General features: G+C 64.9%; 1 protein-coding gene across 1 annotated transcript; it reads right to left on the bottom strand.

Moving 5' to 3' along the window:
- Positions 1-8411: 8411 nt before the first annotated feature.
- On the bottom strand, positions 8412-16468 carry C1QTNF12 (C1q and TNF related 12). Its single transcript, XM_045895537.3, has 8 exons — positions 13043-16468; positions 10626-10742; positions 10434-10545; positions 10193-10344; positions 9583-9691; positions 9282-9372; positions 9026-9104; positions 8412-8816 (listed from the first exon to the last, which is right to left on the bottom strand). The coding sequence occupies exons 1-8, from the start codon at positions 13205-13207 to the stop codon at positions 8718-8720; spliced, it is 924 nt and encodes a 307-aa protein (XP_045751493.2). The 5' UTR covers positions 13208-16468; the 3' UTR covers positions 8412-8717.
- Positions 16469-16505: the final 37 nt, after the last annotated feature.

Below are 16505 nucleotides of genomic sequence, written 5' to 3'. Positions count from 1 at the left end.
CGCTGGGCTGACTGCGCATCATTACTGCGGTTGTGATGTCCGCATTCAGACCACACTTTGGGGCTAAAGGCCAGAGGCCCCTTCCTAGACTGACCCTCAGCCATCACCTTATCCGTGACCCCAGGGCCTGTGGATAGAGCCTGCCCTCCTCCAGTCCAGCTGGCAGGTTCTCCAGGTCGGGGTATCCCTCCCCAGACTGTACCTCCCACCCACTGAGGCATGCACTATGGGCTCCACACCATCTGGACACGTGTGCCCTATAGACCAGGGGCTGAGCTCAGGCTCTCCGTGAGCCCAGCACTGGCCCAGGGCCCAGGTGACAGTAGGCTCTTGGGAGATGGGGAATCAGACCACCAAACTGGTTTTTATGGGGGGGTTAGGATATAGGACCACTAACTCTTCTCCCAGCCAAACTAGTATCTCTCTTTAAGTGGCCCGTCAGAGCCCACCTCTGCAGGGCATCAGGACCAGATGGGCATGGGGCATCCGGCACCACCTCAAGGGATGCACCTCTCCTCGTGGAGGGCCCTGGTCCTGCCCCTCCCTCCCCTAAGGCCAATGTGGAGAGCCCTGGCAACAGCCCCTTCATGTTCCTGAGAAAGGAGGAAGAGACGGGGGGCATAAAGCCTGAGTGCCTTGGCCAAAGTCCCAGGGCTAGAAAATGGGAGAAACTTCAATACTGGCAGTAACAGGATGCATCTCCCAAGAATTACGTCAAGCAAGAAAAGTCCATCCCAAAAGGTTGCATACTGGGTACCTCCATTTCCATGACATTCTTGGACGATCATGGTTCTAGACATGGAGGGCAGATCAGTGCTGCCAGGGGTCAAGGAGGCGAGGTGGAAAGGGAGACGGCAGTTGGTTCTGGGACTGCCCCGCATCTGGCTTGGATGTCCACGTCCTGCTTGTGATGTTGTCCAGTAGTTTTGCAAGACTCTGCCACTGGGGGAGACTGGGTGAGGGGCACGGCACCTCTATTTGTCAAAACTGCATTGAATTTACAATCATCTCAAAATTTAAAATTTAAAAATATATACTACAACACTAATTCTAATACAAAAGAGAGAAACGTGGGACCCGAGAGAGACTCTGGAGGAGGCAGGGCGCCCTAGGATGGCCGGGCACCAAGAAGGGACCACACAGTCATGCTAGAGAGAGTAGTGCAACTCCCAGAGGCAAACCATGAGCCCTGTGGTGAATGGGAGTTGGTGTGGTACCCCACCATCTGCCCTGTCCCCCCCAGATCTGAGCCAAGACCTCCCCTGGCCCCTCACACCCCCCAAAAGCCTGGGTCCACCTGGTGGATCAGGGACATGGTAGGGACTGAAGGAGATGGGGCCTACAGTGTGGGGGAGGCTCCCCTGGACACACACCTGCTGGAGGAGACCATGTGCCAACCGGGCTGCAGGTTCATGGTTGAGCCCTAGACTAGCACAGCTCCTGATGCCCAGTGGCCCTCACCCCTCCCAGCTGCGTGGCATCCCTGACCCCTCGGCTCTGGCTGAGTGGGCCTCCCAGAGCTCAGCACAGACCCTGCCTCACAGGGGCAGGCCTCCCTCTGTCCCGCATCTGGGCTGGGAGGACTGGGTCCTGCAGTGGGAGGAAGGGGATGGCTGGGTCATGGCCAGAATCCGCAGGGTCTGACAGGGATGGCCAGTGCGCCCCTCAGCCCCCACCTGACCCAGGCACCTGGTCCCCATTGTGAGACCTTTCGCCGTCTGGGGCCAAGGGAGCACAGGGTCGATGGCCACAGACAGGCCTAAAGCAGGCCAAGCATCCAGCCCCGCTCAGGACCGCCGGAGGAACCACGGAGAACCGCGTTCAAAGGCCCCTGGGCTGCAGGTAGCCCAGTGAAGACCGTATTACACCTAATTTGCTCCTTGGTGCTTGCACTCGGTCCCAGGGGCTTGGAGAGAGGCTTGGGCTGTTTTTCCTCCTCCTAAGTATGCTCGGGGTTGAGCTGCGGGGCAGCTCAGAGCCTGCCCGGAGTCCAGGGAGCAGGCGGAAGGCCTCCTGTGTCTGTCCTAACACCAGGACCCGGCCTCAGAACCAACACTGGGCTCTTAAAGGGTTGCAGTCCAGGCCCTGGGGGTCTCCTCATTCCTGAGACCCTATGGCCCTCCACCCTTGGGTCTCCCCGCCAGGGGTTACACCCCCCCAGCCCCCACCCAGATGACCCTCCCCACAGCCTTGAGAGCTGAGATAACCCCTTCACCTGTCACCTGGCCTCTACGGGCAACCCCCTTCTTCAGGGCCAAGGTGGGCTCACTGCCAGCCGGGGTTACCCCCCGAGTTCCCCCCTCCCCTCACACAGCCGCTCCCACTCACCCCCAACGGTCTCCTCTGACCCAGCCCCATTCCCCGCCCTTCCTGACCCCCATCTCCCCTGTAGATGGTGCTCTTAGCTCCCCATCCTTCCCCAGGCCCCCTCTGAGACCCTCACAGCCTCCAGCAGAAGCCCCAGCACGAGCTTCCACGGGCACACTGCACTGACTGCTTCAGAGCTTTCCCAAAGCAACAGAATAACCCACCACCCACGTGTCCTGGGGCCCGCATGCCCCGGGCAGTGTCCTCTGCTGGGCATCTCTGGAGCCACCAGCCCTTCCTCCCCGAGGACCCTGAGCCTCCCCATTGCGGGGTCACATGGGAGGTTCTGCCGTGGGTGGGGCGGCCTGAGGGGTGGAAGCAGGTAAGGAGAGTGGGAGGGGGGACTGACAGCCTCAGGTGTTTGCTCAGCGCGCTGCTCTGCCCACGGCCTGGGGCTGGTGGGGCTCACAGAGGCTGATGGCCGTCAATGCAGGGCAGCCACCCCAGCTCCTGACCTTCCCCTAGACCCCTGAGGGGCCCAGAACAGGACATGGGAAATGAGTGAAAACAGGACAGATGAGCAGCTCCGTGAGGCTAGGGCAGGGCCCCAGCGCCGGGGGGCCTGTTCTGGGAGGTCCCAGGGATTTGGAAGGCCATTCTGGATGCTAGCCTCAGGTGCCCAAGTCCGAAGACCGGGCAGAGGTGTGGCCCTCGGTCTGAGCACCAGCAGGTGTCCAGGGGTCCATCGAGCCCCGTCCAACTGGTGGGGTCCTGGAGAGAGTACCAAGCCTGAGGGGGGACGGTGGTGTCAGCCAAGTTGCTCTCAGGAGACCCGGCCTCTGCGGAGATGGGGAGAGAGTAGCTCCTGCCCCTCCGCTTAACAGAGACTTGAAGGCTTCACCTGGCCCATCTCGGGAGCGGGGGCGTGGGGGGGACCCAGGAAGTGATGAGGGTCAGGGTCTCTACAGAGCGGTCTCCACCCCAGAACACACCCCCCATCCTAGGAAAGGGACCCTGGCAGCTGGGTGGGCAGCCAGAACTGGAATCTGGGGAGGCTTGGGCAGATGGGAGCGGCGGGGGAGGCAAGGGGCAGCAGCTCGGCGGGCCACTCAGCAGGACGGTCAGGGCCCCTCCCACACACATCCGTGGCCAGCAGGTGGGGGTGCCCAGAGTAGCCTCCACACACAGGTACCCCCGTCTCCCCTGGCCCCAGGTCCCCGCACTTCCCCTGCACATGGCCCCAGGCCCCTTCTGCTACAGCCAGCGGGGTCCACCAAGCAGAGCTCAGCCGGCTGTGGTGCTGGGTGTCGCTCCAGGCCAGGGCGGAGCCAGGGCCACGAGTGGCCTGGACAGCGCGTTGCTCTGTGCACGGGATGGAGGCTGCACCCTGGGCTGTTCTGTGCTCAGCACAGGCAGTGGCCGGCCAGACAGGAAGCCTGCAAAGACCCTCACCCAGCTCCCACCTCCACCGACCCAGGGCTGACCCAGCCTGGTGACCCGAGGAGAAGGAAATCCAAGCCCGGCCCGCTCCTTCCAGCGGCGTCCTTGGATCTCGGCGGCCCAGCCCCCATGCGGTTCTCCATGGTTCCTCCGGCGGTCCTGAGCGGGGCTGGATGCCTGGCCCGCTTTGGGCCTGTCTGTGGCCATCGACCCTGTGCTCCCTTGGCCCCGGACGGCGAAAGGTCTCACATGGGGACCAGGGGCCCCTGCACCCTGACGCAGGCACCCACTTGGTCCTACAAAGGGAGTGATGGAAAGAAGGCCGAGCCAGGCTCAAGCCCGCAAGAGCAAGGCCCCTGTGTCAGGCCCTCCCGCCACGGGAAGAAGGATCAGACAACCCCACGGTGAAGGCGCGTCCTGCTGTGAGCGACCCCAGGCTGCTGGGCCCGCCTGAAGGCGCGTCCTGCTGTGAGCGACCCCAGGCTGCTGGGCCCGCCTGGCGGGGAGGGATTCAGGCCCACAGCAGGGGGCCAGCAGGGGCCGGGAGGCAGGCAAGGGGCTCTAAGGAGGCTGAGTGCTTGCTTCTGGAGATGCTATACGTCAGAAGTGGAGTTTTGCTTGGCCCTCTGACACCCTTCCTGTTCGCTCCTGTTCGCGCTGCCACCCCCTCACATGCCCAGGTTCAGACAGAGCAGCCTGGAGGGGCCGCAAGTGCAGCTGGGGGTCCCTCCTACCCTCGAAGCCGCCTGGGTGTGTGTGACATGCCGGCTGTTGCAAAACTGACGTTATCACACCAGAGGAACCCATGAGTCACTGCCCCGGAGCAGGGGCTGCACCCCAAACCCTCCTGAACAAAGGCCTTTTGTCCCCAAGCTCCACCACCCCCGCCCCCAGGCCTGCCCGTGCACACGGCCAGACTCACGAGCGGGCAGACATGCCGACGGCAGCCGGAGGCAGGGTCAAGGGTAGGGCTGCGTTCTTGACACCTGGACATGCCTCCCAGCCCTCTTGGACCCAGCTGCACGGTCTGGGCTCTGGGAGACCCGGGGTGCTGAAGGCCTCCGCTCTTGGGTCAGCTCAGGTGCCCGGGGCTAGAGCCCCAGCAGCTGGCTGACCCTGGGGCAGGACCCTCAGGTCAGGGAGCGCTCAGAGCCCAGAGGGCGCAATGGCCAAGCCCAGTCAGTGAGCAAGACCCCAGGGAGGCAGCGCCCCCCCCTGCCCCCCAGCTCCTGTCTCAAGAGGGCTCCCTGGCCTTAGATCAGCGCTCTGTGTTCAGGACAGAGACCTCAGGCGAGGTAAGGCTCCCTGCTGCCCGCAGTGAGCTTCTGCCTCAGGGCAGTGTGCTCGGAGCTCCTCCTTGGGGGTGAGGAATCCCTGTCCCTAGCCACCATCCCCCAGAGTCCCCAGCCATCACAGTGAGCCCAGCTTGAGGTTCCCCACCTCAGGGTCCCGCGGTTTTGTGACCATCAGCATGGTCCAGCCAGCTGGCCTCCCTGATGCCAAAGACCCCAAGCACAGCCATTCCCGAGCTCAGTGACCGGCTGGCCAGGGGCTCCAGCCACTAGGTCCTGGACACCTGTCCTGTGTTTGCTCCCAAGGGTCCTGGCAATTCCAGCTTAACAAAGAAAGTCCTTGCCCCAGGCAGGGATAGAGGAGACACAGAGACCACCGCTCCAAGTCAGAGACACCATCCCAGCCACTGCCAGGACAGGGAGCCTGGGGACAGGCAGACCCAAAGAGAGAAGTACAGAAACTGCCCCCCAGACCCCCGCACCCCCAGGCCAAATCTCAGTCCCTGGCCCAGGTCACAGGAGTCAGGACGTCTGGTCTGGGAGTGAGCACCTCCCAGGTGTGCTCGGAGGAACCTGGCTGGGGATAGATAGCCACCCTTGGAACAGCCCCCGCTTACCAGCCACAGGCCCAACCTGAAGGGGTGAAGTCAGACCCAAAGCTGGGCCCTGGCCCGGCTATATGCTAACGTCCACACTTCTGGCAGGGACCCCAGGGCCCAGGTGAGGGTGGGGGGGCCTCTTCTGTAAGCCTCACCCCTACCCTGTCCCGTCCCTCAGCCCCACAGAGAATCATGGTGTGAGGGAACGGGCGGCCTTCTCGCTCAAAGCCTGGAACCGCGCCCCCACAACGCCCCTCCAGGCTCCAGCCCCGCAGACCTAGGGTGGGGCCCAGCTGCTAAGCTATAGCGGTTTCTCCTGGCCCCCGAGAGCACTTCCCAGCTGTCCTGAACCAGACAGCCACATTCCTGTCTGCACTCAAACCAGACAGCGCGCCCAGGGTGCTAGAAGGCCAGGCTATGGCCCGACACTGAGACACCCCAAGGCCTACCGTGGGGCCAAGAGGGGCCAGTCAGTGGCAGTGCAGGGCTAGGGGATCCCAGAGGAAGCGTGCTCCCTCCCACGAGCCCCTACCTAGTAGAGCAGAGCCCCGAGCCCTGCCTGGCAAGCCCCAGGGTCAGATGGAGGTTCTGGGAAGTGAGCCCTAGGGGAGGTCAGTGAGGTCAGCCCATTATTTCCCGCTGCTCCCGGGTAGGGTGCGGGGTCAAGGGTCAACCCAAGGCCATCCAGAGCTGTGCAGCCACTCTGCACAGACGCTCAGGCCCCAGCCAGACGCTCAGGCCACCCCAAAACACAGCTACAAATCCAGAGAGGCCAGGCCGGGGCAAGAACCCCATCTCCCAGGCTCTCCCACTCCCTGGAGACCCCGCTCAGGCTGGGCATCGCCACAAGGGCCCAGGGCCACCTAGGGGGCTCCAGACCCCTCCCCAGGCCACGGGAAGCTGGGCATCACCACAAGGGCCCAGGGCCACCTAGGGGGCTCCAGACCCCTCCCCAGGCCACGGGAAGCTTTTCAAACACCACAGTCTGGGTTGAGGACAACACGGCAGCACTGCTCCACTGAAGCAGGTCCCAGAGTCAGCTACTTGAGAATCTTCATCTTCTCCATGTGCAGAAGACTGCTTTCCCTTGTATCTGTGGGGCCGGTACCCCGGCCCTGGAAGGCAGGCTATGCCTTTGGGAGCCTCACTCTGCACCGGCCCCTTGCTCACACTGGGAGGCCAGGCTGTGTCCTTGGGGGCCTGTCTGAGCCTGGGGCCTGAACCCTGGGCCCCTCAGCTCACAGCCCTGGATGCTGTACAGTAGCCACCATGGCCCACCCCAGCCCCCCATGACTTTGCTCCCACACTCTCAGCCATGGAGGCTCAACCGGAGACAGCACATTCCAAGAGAATTACAGCTAAGTGGCTAATGACCTCTGATTAGGGTGGCAGAAACAGGGAGGAAGACCAGACAGACCTGGAGGCAGGTGCAATCAGGCGGCGGGCCCAGGGCCCTGGCTACCTGCCCACCGTGGGCCCCAAGGGGCTGGCCTGGTTTGTCCTTCTTGTCCTCGCCTCTCACCTGTCATCCCCTGTCTGTCACTCTCTGTGGGCCCTGGGCCCCATCTCTGGGTCTGGGTCTCCATCTCTGTCATCACAGTCCCCAAAGCCCATCTGGATACCATGAGACCTGTCCCCGCCTGGACCTGACCAGGGAGGGGACTGGCTGGCGTTGAAGGACCTGCAGGGGAGTGGGGAGCCCCTGGATGCAGTGAGGCCCCAGGCACAGCTGAGAGTCCGGCTGGGTGCTGGCCGTTATCTTTCAGCATCCCCGTCCCCTGTTTCCCTCTGTAAACGGGTGTCCGGCATGGACAGTGCCCACAGCCAAGCCTAGCGCAGGACCTCAATAATGGGAAGCGGGAGACAGTGGCCCCTCCTGAGTTTCTGCCTCCCCGGTGTGCCCCTCCTCTCCCAACCTCCCCAGAAAGGCACCCGTGCCCCGCCCCCCATCCCCGCAAGCGGCCAGAATATCCCGCTCAGACCGGGCCGGCGCCTGCAGCCACCGCGAAGCACAGACACCCCCAACTCGGCCCCCAGCCCCTGACGCCACCCTGGGGCGACCAGGGAGCGAGGTGAGGACGGGTCATCGGCCAAGTCTGTTGCTGTGGGGGCTGGCGCCAGCCCGGCACCAGCACTCTCCTGCCTCATTACTCAGCGGGCTGCAGGGAGGGTCCCCAAGGGGAGGGGAGGGATAATGGCTCTCGGCTCCGGTCTCTTCCGCCCTGCCTCCCCTCCCTGCCCCTTGAGCCAGCAGGCAGACCCGGGAGCCCTTGTCCTCCCCGCCCCCTGCCCATCCCCGCTCAGCCTTGGAGAGGGGGCTTCAGGCCCTGCCCCCCCTCCCAGGCATCTGTGGAGGGGCCAGGGGCCTGGCCTGGCCCCGGCCCCCAAGGTGGGGCTGCCTGCTGAGGGCCCAGGTGCCAACCAGAGATCGTATCTCCGCAGCTCTGCAGGGGCCCGGACATCCCAAGACCAATTTACATTCTTTGGTCTGGGTTCTCTGGAGCCAAAACAGGGTGGGGGTGGAGGGCCCCAAATCCACAGGAGCCGCAGGCACGGCCTTGGCCACCCCACCTGGGGTTTGTACGGGCCTCCGGGAGTGGAGAGGTGCCCTTGGCTCCGCCCCAGAAACGCATGCGCACTTAGCACACCGGGGGTGAGGCGCACCGCCCTCCGGGTTCACGTGCGCAGCCCTGTGCGTGGCCCCCACCCGCGTGCTCCCTGCGCCTGCCCCCCCCCCGACAAGGCCCTCTGAAGGGCTCCCCACCTTGCTCTTTGCACCCCAGACAGGGACCGCGCACGGTATCCGGCTGCCATCTGACTCACCAACTTCTGGGACTTCTGGTTCCCAGGCTGAATGGGTCTGGGCCCCTGGCCCTGCAGGTGTTAGGGGCCGCTGCCTCCAAGACTGGACATGAGACAGCACGTCCTTCCGGGGCTGCACCCCCACCCCCACCTCCACGATGACTCAGTAACCAGGCGACAGGGAGGGCTGAGAGCTCTTTATTGCTGTGACCACAGGTTTAACAGAGGACAGTGGGTGTGTGAGGGCCAGCAGGTGCTCTTGGCCCCTGTCTGGCCCTCACGTGCCCAGGAGCAGGCCGGAGAAACTGGAGCCACTCTGGATGGTGAGGGTGGTCCCGGAGCCGTTGTCCACAAAGACGGAGGCATACTGTCCGGCCTGCAGACACCCCACAGTGGGCATCACCACCCACGGCGCCCGCCTGCCCAGGGGGCAGCATATGGAGGAATGAAGCTCGAGCCCCACCAGGCAGCACCCACCCAGGGGGTCACGTGGCCGATGTCCGTCCACTCGCTGGGTTAAGCAGTGCCAGGCCAAGGCTCCAGGCGTAGGACCCCTCCCCACCCATCCAAGCCCTCCAGCCTCACCTGCAATTGCAGCAGCCCCTCCACATGCACGGTGAAGACCCTGCCGCGGCTCTCCAGGCCCGAGATGGCCTCCAGGGACCTGGACGCGGCGCCGCAGGGCGAGGGTGAGGGCACGTTGGCTGTGGGGCCAGCCCCCCCGCCACCGGGTACACAGCTCTGTGTCCTGCCCTCTGCCCAGGCAGGACAGTTCAGGCTTGGGCACCATCCCCCACGGCCCCCGCAGCATCAAAAGTGCCCGCAGGGAAGGCCCACTCACGTGTGTCGATGACACAGGGACTCAATGCAGATGAGCACCCGCACTGTGTCCCGAGCCCGCGGCCGCACCCTGCCCTGCAGCTCCCTGTGGTCTGTGGAGACAGGCCCAGCCTGCAGCAGCCCCCAGGGAGGACAGAGCAGAGAGGGGCGGTGGCTAGACTGCCAGGGGCGGGCCCGGGAGCTGCTGAGGGCTGGGGGAGAGTGGGCCCTGAGCGAGAACCCCCCTCCCCTGCGGGAGGTGGGGATGGAACAGGAGGCACCTCTTCAATGGGACCCAGGCCTGGGGGCTGGCCCCCACTCACCCACATGCAGGCTGGCAGAAAACTGGAAGATGGCGGTCACCGGGGCTGTGAACCGGCCTGACGCCAGGCTCAAGCCAGACCCCCGCAGGAAGGCGCCCTGGGCCGTGGGCTGGAGGGATAGCAGGTGAAGAGCCGGCTGCAGGGCCTGGGCCCTCATCTTGCACATCCAGCCTGGGGGAGGTGCCTGTGACCAACAGCTGCCCGCCCCCCCCACCAAGCAGGGCCCAGGTGGGCAGGATGGGGTGGGGGGGAACCTGTGTGTCTTCACCCACCTGGGCCTCTGGGCACAGGCTCCAGGCCCAAAGGGATGGGTGAACCCTCAAGAGCCCCCACCAGGGAGGGCATCCCTGGCTCCTGGCCACCTTGGACCCCACCCTAAGTCGTGGCACATGGGACCTGCTAACCCTGACCCAGGTCACCTCCTCCCTGCCACGCCTGGCTCCCCCAGGCGCCCCCTGGGTGTATGTGCTGGGTGTGAGACCTGCCCAGCGGTGGGGAGCCGACCCAGCACCCGCCCCCCCCCCCCCCCACCGCTGGCCGCTGCTGGCATTGAGGACGGCCTTCAGCAGATGCCCCGAGCAGACCAGGGCTCGCCCCGACGCGCACTCACGGCCTGGAAGCCATGCAGCTCCACCAGCGTCTTCTCGTCCACCACCATGGGGCCCTTCAGTGCACAGTGGAAAGCCTCGGCCACCAGCCGCCCACCAGTCCCCTCAGGCAGCAACGGGCCCAGCAGCCCCAAGAACCGGCGCTCGGTGGCCTCTGTGGGGAAAAGAGTGAGGGCAGCGTCTTGGGGTTGGGGCGGTCACCCCCAGGGCCCAGGCGGGAAGAGTCCAGGACAGCAGCCTCACCTTTCAGCATCTCCTGAAACTCTCGAAGCAGGGCCTCCTGGGTGACTGCGGCACCGGGGGGTCCGGGGGGTCCAGGAGGCCCGGGGGGCCCGGGGGGGCCAGAGAGGCCTCTCTGGGGGGAGGCAGGAGAAAGTGAGGGTCCCAGTGAGAACCACAGCCCCCCCTGCCCTGGGTTCAGACCCCGGGGCTCACCGACTTCTTATCCCGGCCCCGGCACCGTGTCTTCGAGGCCCCCTCATCTGGCCGCCGGACGAAGTTCAGCCATGTCATGTGGGCGTCTGAGAACTCAGACCCCAGGGCCTCAGGTGGCTGCAGGGCCAGGGACAGAGCTAGTGTGCTGGCCACGAGGCCCCCGTGAGTCCTGCCCTACTGCCCCCAGTGGGGAGTGGGGAAACTCAGGGCCCAGGCCACCTTGGGCAGGACTCAGGGCACGCACAAGATACGTGGCAGTGGGGCACCGCAGGCCACCCTGGGGACCCAGGCCTGGACGCATGCAGCAAGGGCTTCCTTTGTGGAAGCCAGGACCTGATGCCCGGGCACCTTGGTTTTGGATCTGTGTTGGAGCACTTGTGTCCCTTCCCGCTGTGCCGGGTTACCCCCAAGCAGACAGGCACACCCATGTACACATGGGGCCAGCCGCACACGCCCCAGCAGGTGGGCGGTAAAGAGCAGGAGCAAATTTCGGTGGGGCGGTGGGGGGGCTTCCCAAGAGCTTCAGAGCCACGCCAAGCTGGGGCGAGGATGGGCACAGGCTCTGCTTTGTGCTGGGCATCAGGGGTGCGAGCGGGCAGCCTTGGCACTCCCGCCGGCCCCGCCCCTCAGGCTCGGACCCAGGCCACAGCTGGCCAGCACACCTGGCTGTTCAAGCAAGGTCTGGGAGGGGCAGAGTGGAGCTGCCTAAGACCATGCCCCCCTCCACCCTCCCAACGACCCCCTCCTAAGCCCAGTTTCTGCACCAGGACAGGCAGGAGAGGCAGGAGCACCCTAAGCCCCAAGGTCAAAGAAGGAGCACATCATGCCAAGTAAGGGGGCGTGGGCTGGGGAGAGAGTCGGCCTGCCTCTGAGGAAGTCTGCATGCCAATAGGAAGCTCATGAAATGGGCAGGAACACAGCAGATGTTGGCCTGGCTGGGAGGGAGCCACGATCATGGGGCTAGCAGAGCCCTGGCCACTCTCGGAGAGCTGTTCCCGGCAGGGCAAGCTGAGAGGTCCTGACTCAGGCAGGTCCAGTCCAGCAGTCTGCCCTCAGTCCCAAACATGGCAAGAGCCAGGTTCCTGGGGCAGGTGCTGCCTCCCGACCCGGGGGGGCCAGGGCCTCTCAGCAGACCAGACAGGCCTCTATCCTGGGGGATGGGAGGGGCAGGAGGGTGGGGTGCCTCCCACCCCTGATCTGGGCCCCACCCAGAGAAGAGAGAGAAGCCAAGAATATTTGAATGTCCTGGTTCCTCGCATATCTGTTATCTGCCTGATCCCCTGGCTGCCACCCGCCCTAGCCACGCTTGAGGGACCCAGGAGCCTGGAGAGACAAGTCCATCAGTGGTGTCTAGGGGCCAAGGGGCAGGTGGAAGATGAGCCCACCCCTAGCAGGAAGAGCAGGGGTCCCAATGTCTGGGGAGGGCTGTCCTGGGATATGTGTCCCATGGCAGCCCCCCACCATGGAGGCCACTCCTGGAATAGAGATTTGCCTGATTGTCCCCAGATGGACCCGTGCCTGCCCCCAGAAGCTGTCGGTAGCCCACCCTTCTCTGGCTGGCAGGGCCCAAGGACTCATTCTCCTCAGCCTGCCCATCTGGAAGATGGGGCCTCGGGCTCCAATGGGCTGCGTGGGCTGAGAGCAGCCGGGCTGGCTGCCGCAGAGACGCCCTTGGGAGGCGGGAGGCCAGGATCAAAGGCATGAGGGCTTGGGGGTGGGGGGCCTGCCCCAGCAGCTGCCTCTCCCTTTCCAGGCCTGCGGCCCCCAGGTGGGCAGCTGTGTGAAACCACCAGGCCTGTGTGGGTGGGGTCAGCGCCTAGACCCCCTCAGGAGATGCTCAAGAGGGTGGAGGACCAGGGCTGAGGCAGCTGCAGGGATCTCTTGTCTCAGAGGGGGCCCCAGGGGCCGACTGAGGCCAGAGGGCTCCCAACGACCAGAACACAGCCCGCGCCAGAGGCCATGGGGTGCTGGCTACACAGTGGGGGTTAGGGCAAGGACCTCGGGCAAGCACAGAGCCCAGGCTAGCCTTAGCCTCTCCAGCCACTCAAGCTGTGGGACACCTGGGCTCCCAACAAGGGGTCTAGAGCTCCCCCCACCCCCCGCCCCACGCCTGAATTAGCAACTACACCCAAGGGCAGCTCGTGGGACCTGGGGCTTCAAAGGTTTCGCTGCAGCCCCTCTGGGAAGCCCCTCCCCTCCCCCACCCTTCCCCTGGGCCCGGGGGACCCAGTGGCTGCCCCAGGAGCCGCTGCTGCAAGTCCTGCCCAAAGCCCCGCTGCACCGAGACAGGATGGGGAGGCCCGGAGAGCCGGGCAGGGCAGAGCCTGCAAGTGGGAGGACGGCCCGGAGCCCAGGGGCCGCCTGAAGCCTGGGAGTGCGCGCACCCCCGCACCCGCGAGCAACCGGCCCGTGCGTACCTTGGGGGAGCGGAGCAGCCCCTCACTGTTGGACGCGGTGGCCGTGGGGGGCTCAGTGCGCTGGCTGGGCTGCCGTGGCCTCTTGGGCTCCCGCTGCGCCCCGACGCCCCCAAGGAGCATGACCTGCAGCCAGAGGGCCATGGCGGCGGCCCAAGCCCAGCGCATGGCGCCCAGCGGCTCCAGACCTTGGTGGCGGCTCAGCGCGGCGAGCGGGGACTCCCAGGTGTGCTCATGGGGGCGGCACTGCAGCCGGCACTCAGGGCCCCCGGGGGAAGACACAGCCCCAGGGGGCACCTAGCCGCCCCCCGTGCATGCGCAGGCAGGGCGAGCCTGGACAGCAGTAGGACGGGCACCACGACGGGCGGACGACACAAGGGACCCGGCAGAGGCAGACGCGCTCCTGAGCCCGCGGGCTGGGGCCGGCGCCGGCCTCCCCTCACACGCAGTGCCCGCCCGGGCTGCCCGCGCACGCCGCCAAATAAGCCTTCCCCTCCTCCCCAAAACTCCAAGGGGGAGGGCTCACACTCTGCTGGTCTGCCAGCCAACAAGGGCTCCCCCGCCAGCCCGGGGGCGTGGACGGGGGCGTTAGGCTGCTGCAAGGGGCTGCGCCTCCCCGGGGCGCTCCCTGCCTTTGGAAACAGCCCCCACCCTTCTCCAGGAGGGCCAGCTCACCCTGGAAACTGTTAACGTGAATTCACTCCACCCGCCTCCCAGCTAAGCTCCCCGCACCTCACACCCAGCCCCTTCAGGGTGGTGGCCCAGGAGGTCCCAGGGTAGGGACAAACTCCATCAGGACCCACAGCCCCATCTGCCCTTCCTACATATGACCCACCTCACTCAGCCCCTCCGGATCCTTCCAGCCCTACCACAGGCCCCCTCCAGGCCCTCTGACAGAGGCCCCCGACCCCAGGGTCCCGGTGATGCCCGGAAGCCTGGTTCCGACCCTGCTCCTGAGAAAGGCAGGACCTAGGAAGGACAGCTGACCTACTGGGCTCCCAGCCTTGTCCTGGCCTAGGTGACCCTGGGCACTGGCCCTCCACTGGGGGTGAGCATGGCTAGCGAGGGGAGGGACTGACTGACCTCAGAGAAAGGCATGGTGGGTGGCCTAGCTGAGGGTGCCTGAGTCCCTCTACCCACTCCTCTTCTTGGGGCACAGGCCAACCCTTACAGCCTGAGGGGGTGCCCTCACCCAACCAGGCCTCTCAGCTTCCTGCTGTCCTAAGCCAGCAGGGGAAAGGGACAGGTCCCCAGGCCTTTGCAATCCGGAGGTCCGCACGACGGTGAGCCCTGCCAGAGGAGCCTGCTGCCTCCACAGCTGTCCAGCCCAAGGAGAGGGAGCACAAGATTTCCCCCCAGCTGGACCTGAAAACCAGTGGGTGGGTCCCCAGGGAGAGTTAGGGCCCTTCCTTAACCACCTGCCCACTGCAGGCAACAGGATGACCCGGGCCAGCTCAAGCCAACAAAACCTTGCAGTCAGTCGCCACAAAACGGGGGCCCGGGGGGGCTGACCGCTGCCCCTCAGTGGACCAGGACTAGGAACGGTCGGAGCCGTGGCTAGCCCCCAGAGGAGCTGCTGCTTGCAGTCCAGTCTAGAGGAAGCGGGCACACTGGTCCTAGTGGACAGCGTAAGAGTCCTCCTCCCGGCACTCCTCAATTTCCAGACGTCCACTAGGAACGATGAAGGCAGACCCCAACCCCAGACCGTGTCCGTGGCCACTACAAGCAGAGCTGCCCCAGAGACAAGCCTGGTGGGGAAGATGTGAGGAGAGTCGGCCTGGGGTCATCCGTCCCCCCTCCCGGTTCAGGCAGAGGTGGTCGGGTCCAGGGACAACAGCGGGCGGTTATGGCAAAGTCTGAGCTCGCTGCTGGAGCCTCAGCTCTTTCGGGTGTCCAGCTGGTGAGCCGGCTCCCAATGCCTGGGTCTTGAAGGGGGCCACGCTGCAGAAGATCCCCTTGTGCTCTGCCCGGATAGAACACTGGATGTGACCTGCACCCACCACCAGGTCAGGAAGGTAGCCCAGGGACTCCCACTGAGCTGCTAGACCCCTCCTGCGGTGCCCAGGAGGCTGGGCACCTGATGGCCCGATCCGTCAGGGCTTCAGTGTGTCAGAGTGCGAGGGCCAGTGCACCATCTCCGACTGGCTGCTGTGTGGGTACCGCCAACTGGCCAGCCTCCAGCACGGTCCTACAGGCGGGTCGACCTACAGCAGACGACCTCTGAAGCTGGACGGGGGAGCCACACGGCAGTGGGCCTCAAACAGGCCCAGCCCCGGCTGAACCATGGGTTCTGCTCCCATCCCCAGGCACCTCGACCGTCAGCAGGAAGCAGGAGCCACTTCGCTGGCCCACTGGTCCATGAGTCTCAGCCAAGCTGTGCTCTGCAGGGGGACGCGGCCCCCTTGGGCTCGGGCCCAGTGTCAGGGAAGCAGCTCTCTGCTCTTCAGTGCCCCCTCCCCTTCTCCCCTGCATCCCATGGTTCCTTCCAGCGGCCCGGCTCCCCCCCGTGAGCACAGGAGCTGCCTGGAAAACCACCAAAGAGACCCTGCTCCCCAGTCCTCCACGCCCTCCCTACTGCCCCTGGAGGGGAGGCCCAGGCCAGCAGCCGCTTCTCTGTACCCAGACACTGGGCATTGTCCCCACAGCAGTCTGCCCCCCATGACGGTCACTCCAGCCTCAGACCCAGACCCAGACCCCTCGGCTGCATTTGCAGTTTCCAGTCTCAGACTTGGGCCTGGGGAAGCTTCCTGGGGGAGATGCTGGCAACGCCCTTTGCAAGACCACTCTCCACACCTCCAGGACTCCTTCACCTGTGTCCATGCAGCCCGAGTTTGGTCAGGGGCTTCCTCCCTGAATCAAGAGACTCCAAACACAGCTTGCACTCAGCGGTTCAGCTGGGACAACTACTGGGGACGTCCAACGTCCACCAGGGACTCCACATAAGAGGGAGGGGCCGGTGACCCCTCCGAGGGAGAGCAACATGGACACGGGGTCAGACGTGTAGACCCACAGGACAAGTTCACCTTTTTTTTAAGCAATCTCTACACCCAACGTGGGGCTCAAACTCACGACCACGAGATCAAGGGTCACCTGCTCTTCCGAATGGGCCAGCCAGGCGTCCCAAGGTCATCTTTCACCTTGGGTCACTGCAGACAGCTTGCCGCCTTGGACACTGGGTGAAGGCTTTGTACAGCACGGATCATTTCTACCGCTGACAAGGGTTTTTAATAGTTGAGATTTCACATACGGCGCGGAAATAACCCACATTAAGTAAAATATTTGCTATGTAATCTGCCTCCTCAAAACCTCAGGAAACATTAAGTGTTTGGATCAGATCCGGCCATGGACAGAGGGTAAGGCCCGGCATCCAGCACAGCAGAGGAGGCCCGGCGGAGCCCGCCCCCGCCTACCACCGCACGCAGGGGTCCAGGCCCAGCAGTGTGGCGCTGCTGCCGGGGCCCATGGC

The sequence above is a fragment of the Mirounga angustirostris genome, unplaced genomic scaffold (genome assembly GCF_029215605.1).
Source record: "Mirounga angustirostris isolate CCGP_5_RB_7025 unplaced genomic scaffold, mMirAng1.0.hap1 SCAF_4, whole genome shotgun sequence".
Lineage (NCBI taxonomy): Eukaryota > Metazoa > Chordata > Mammalia > Carnivora > Phocidae > Mirounga > Mirounga angustirostris.
This window is presented reverse-complemented; position numbering and strand designations above follow the sequence as displayed.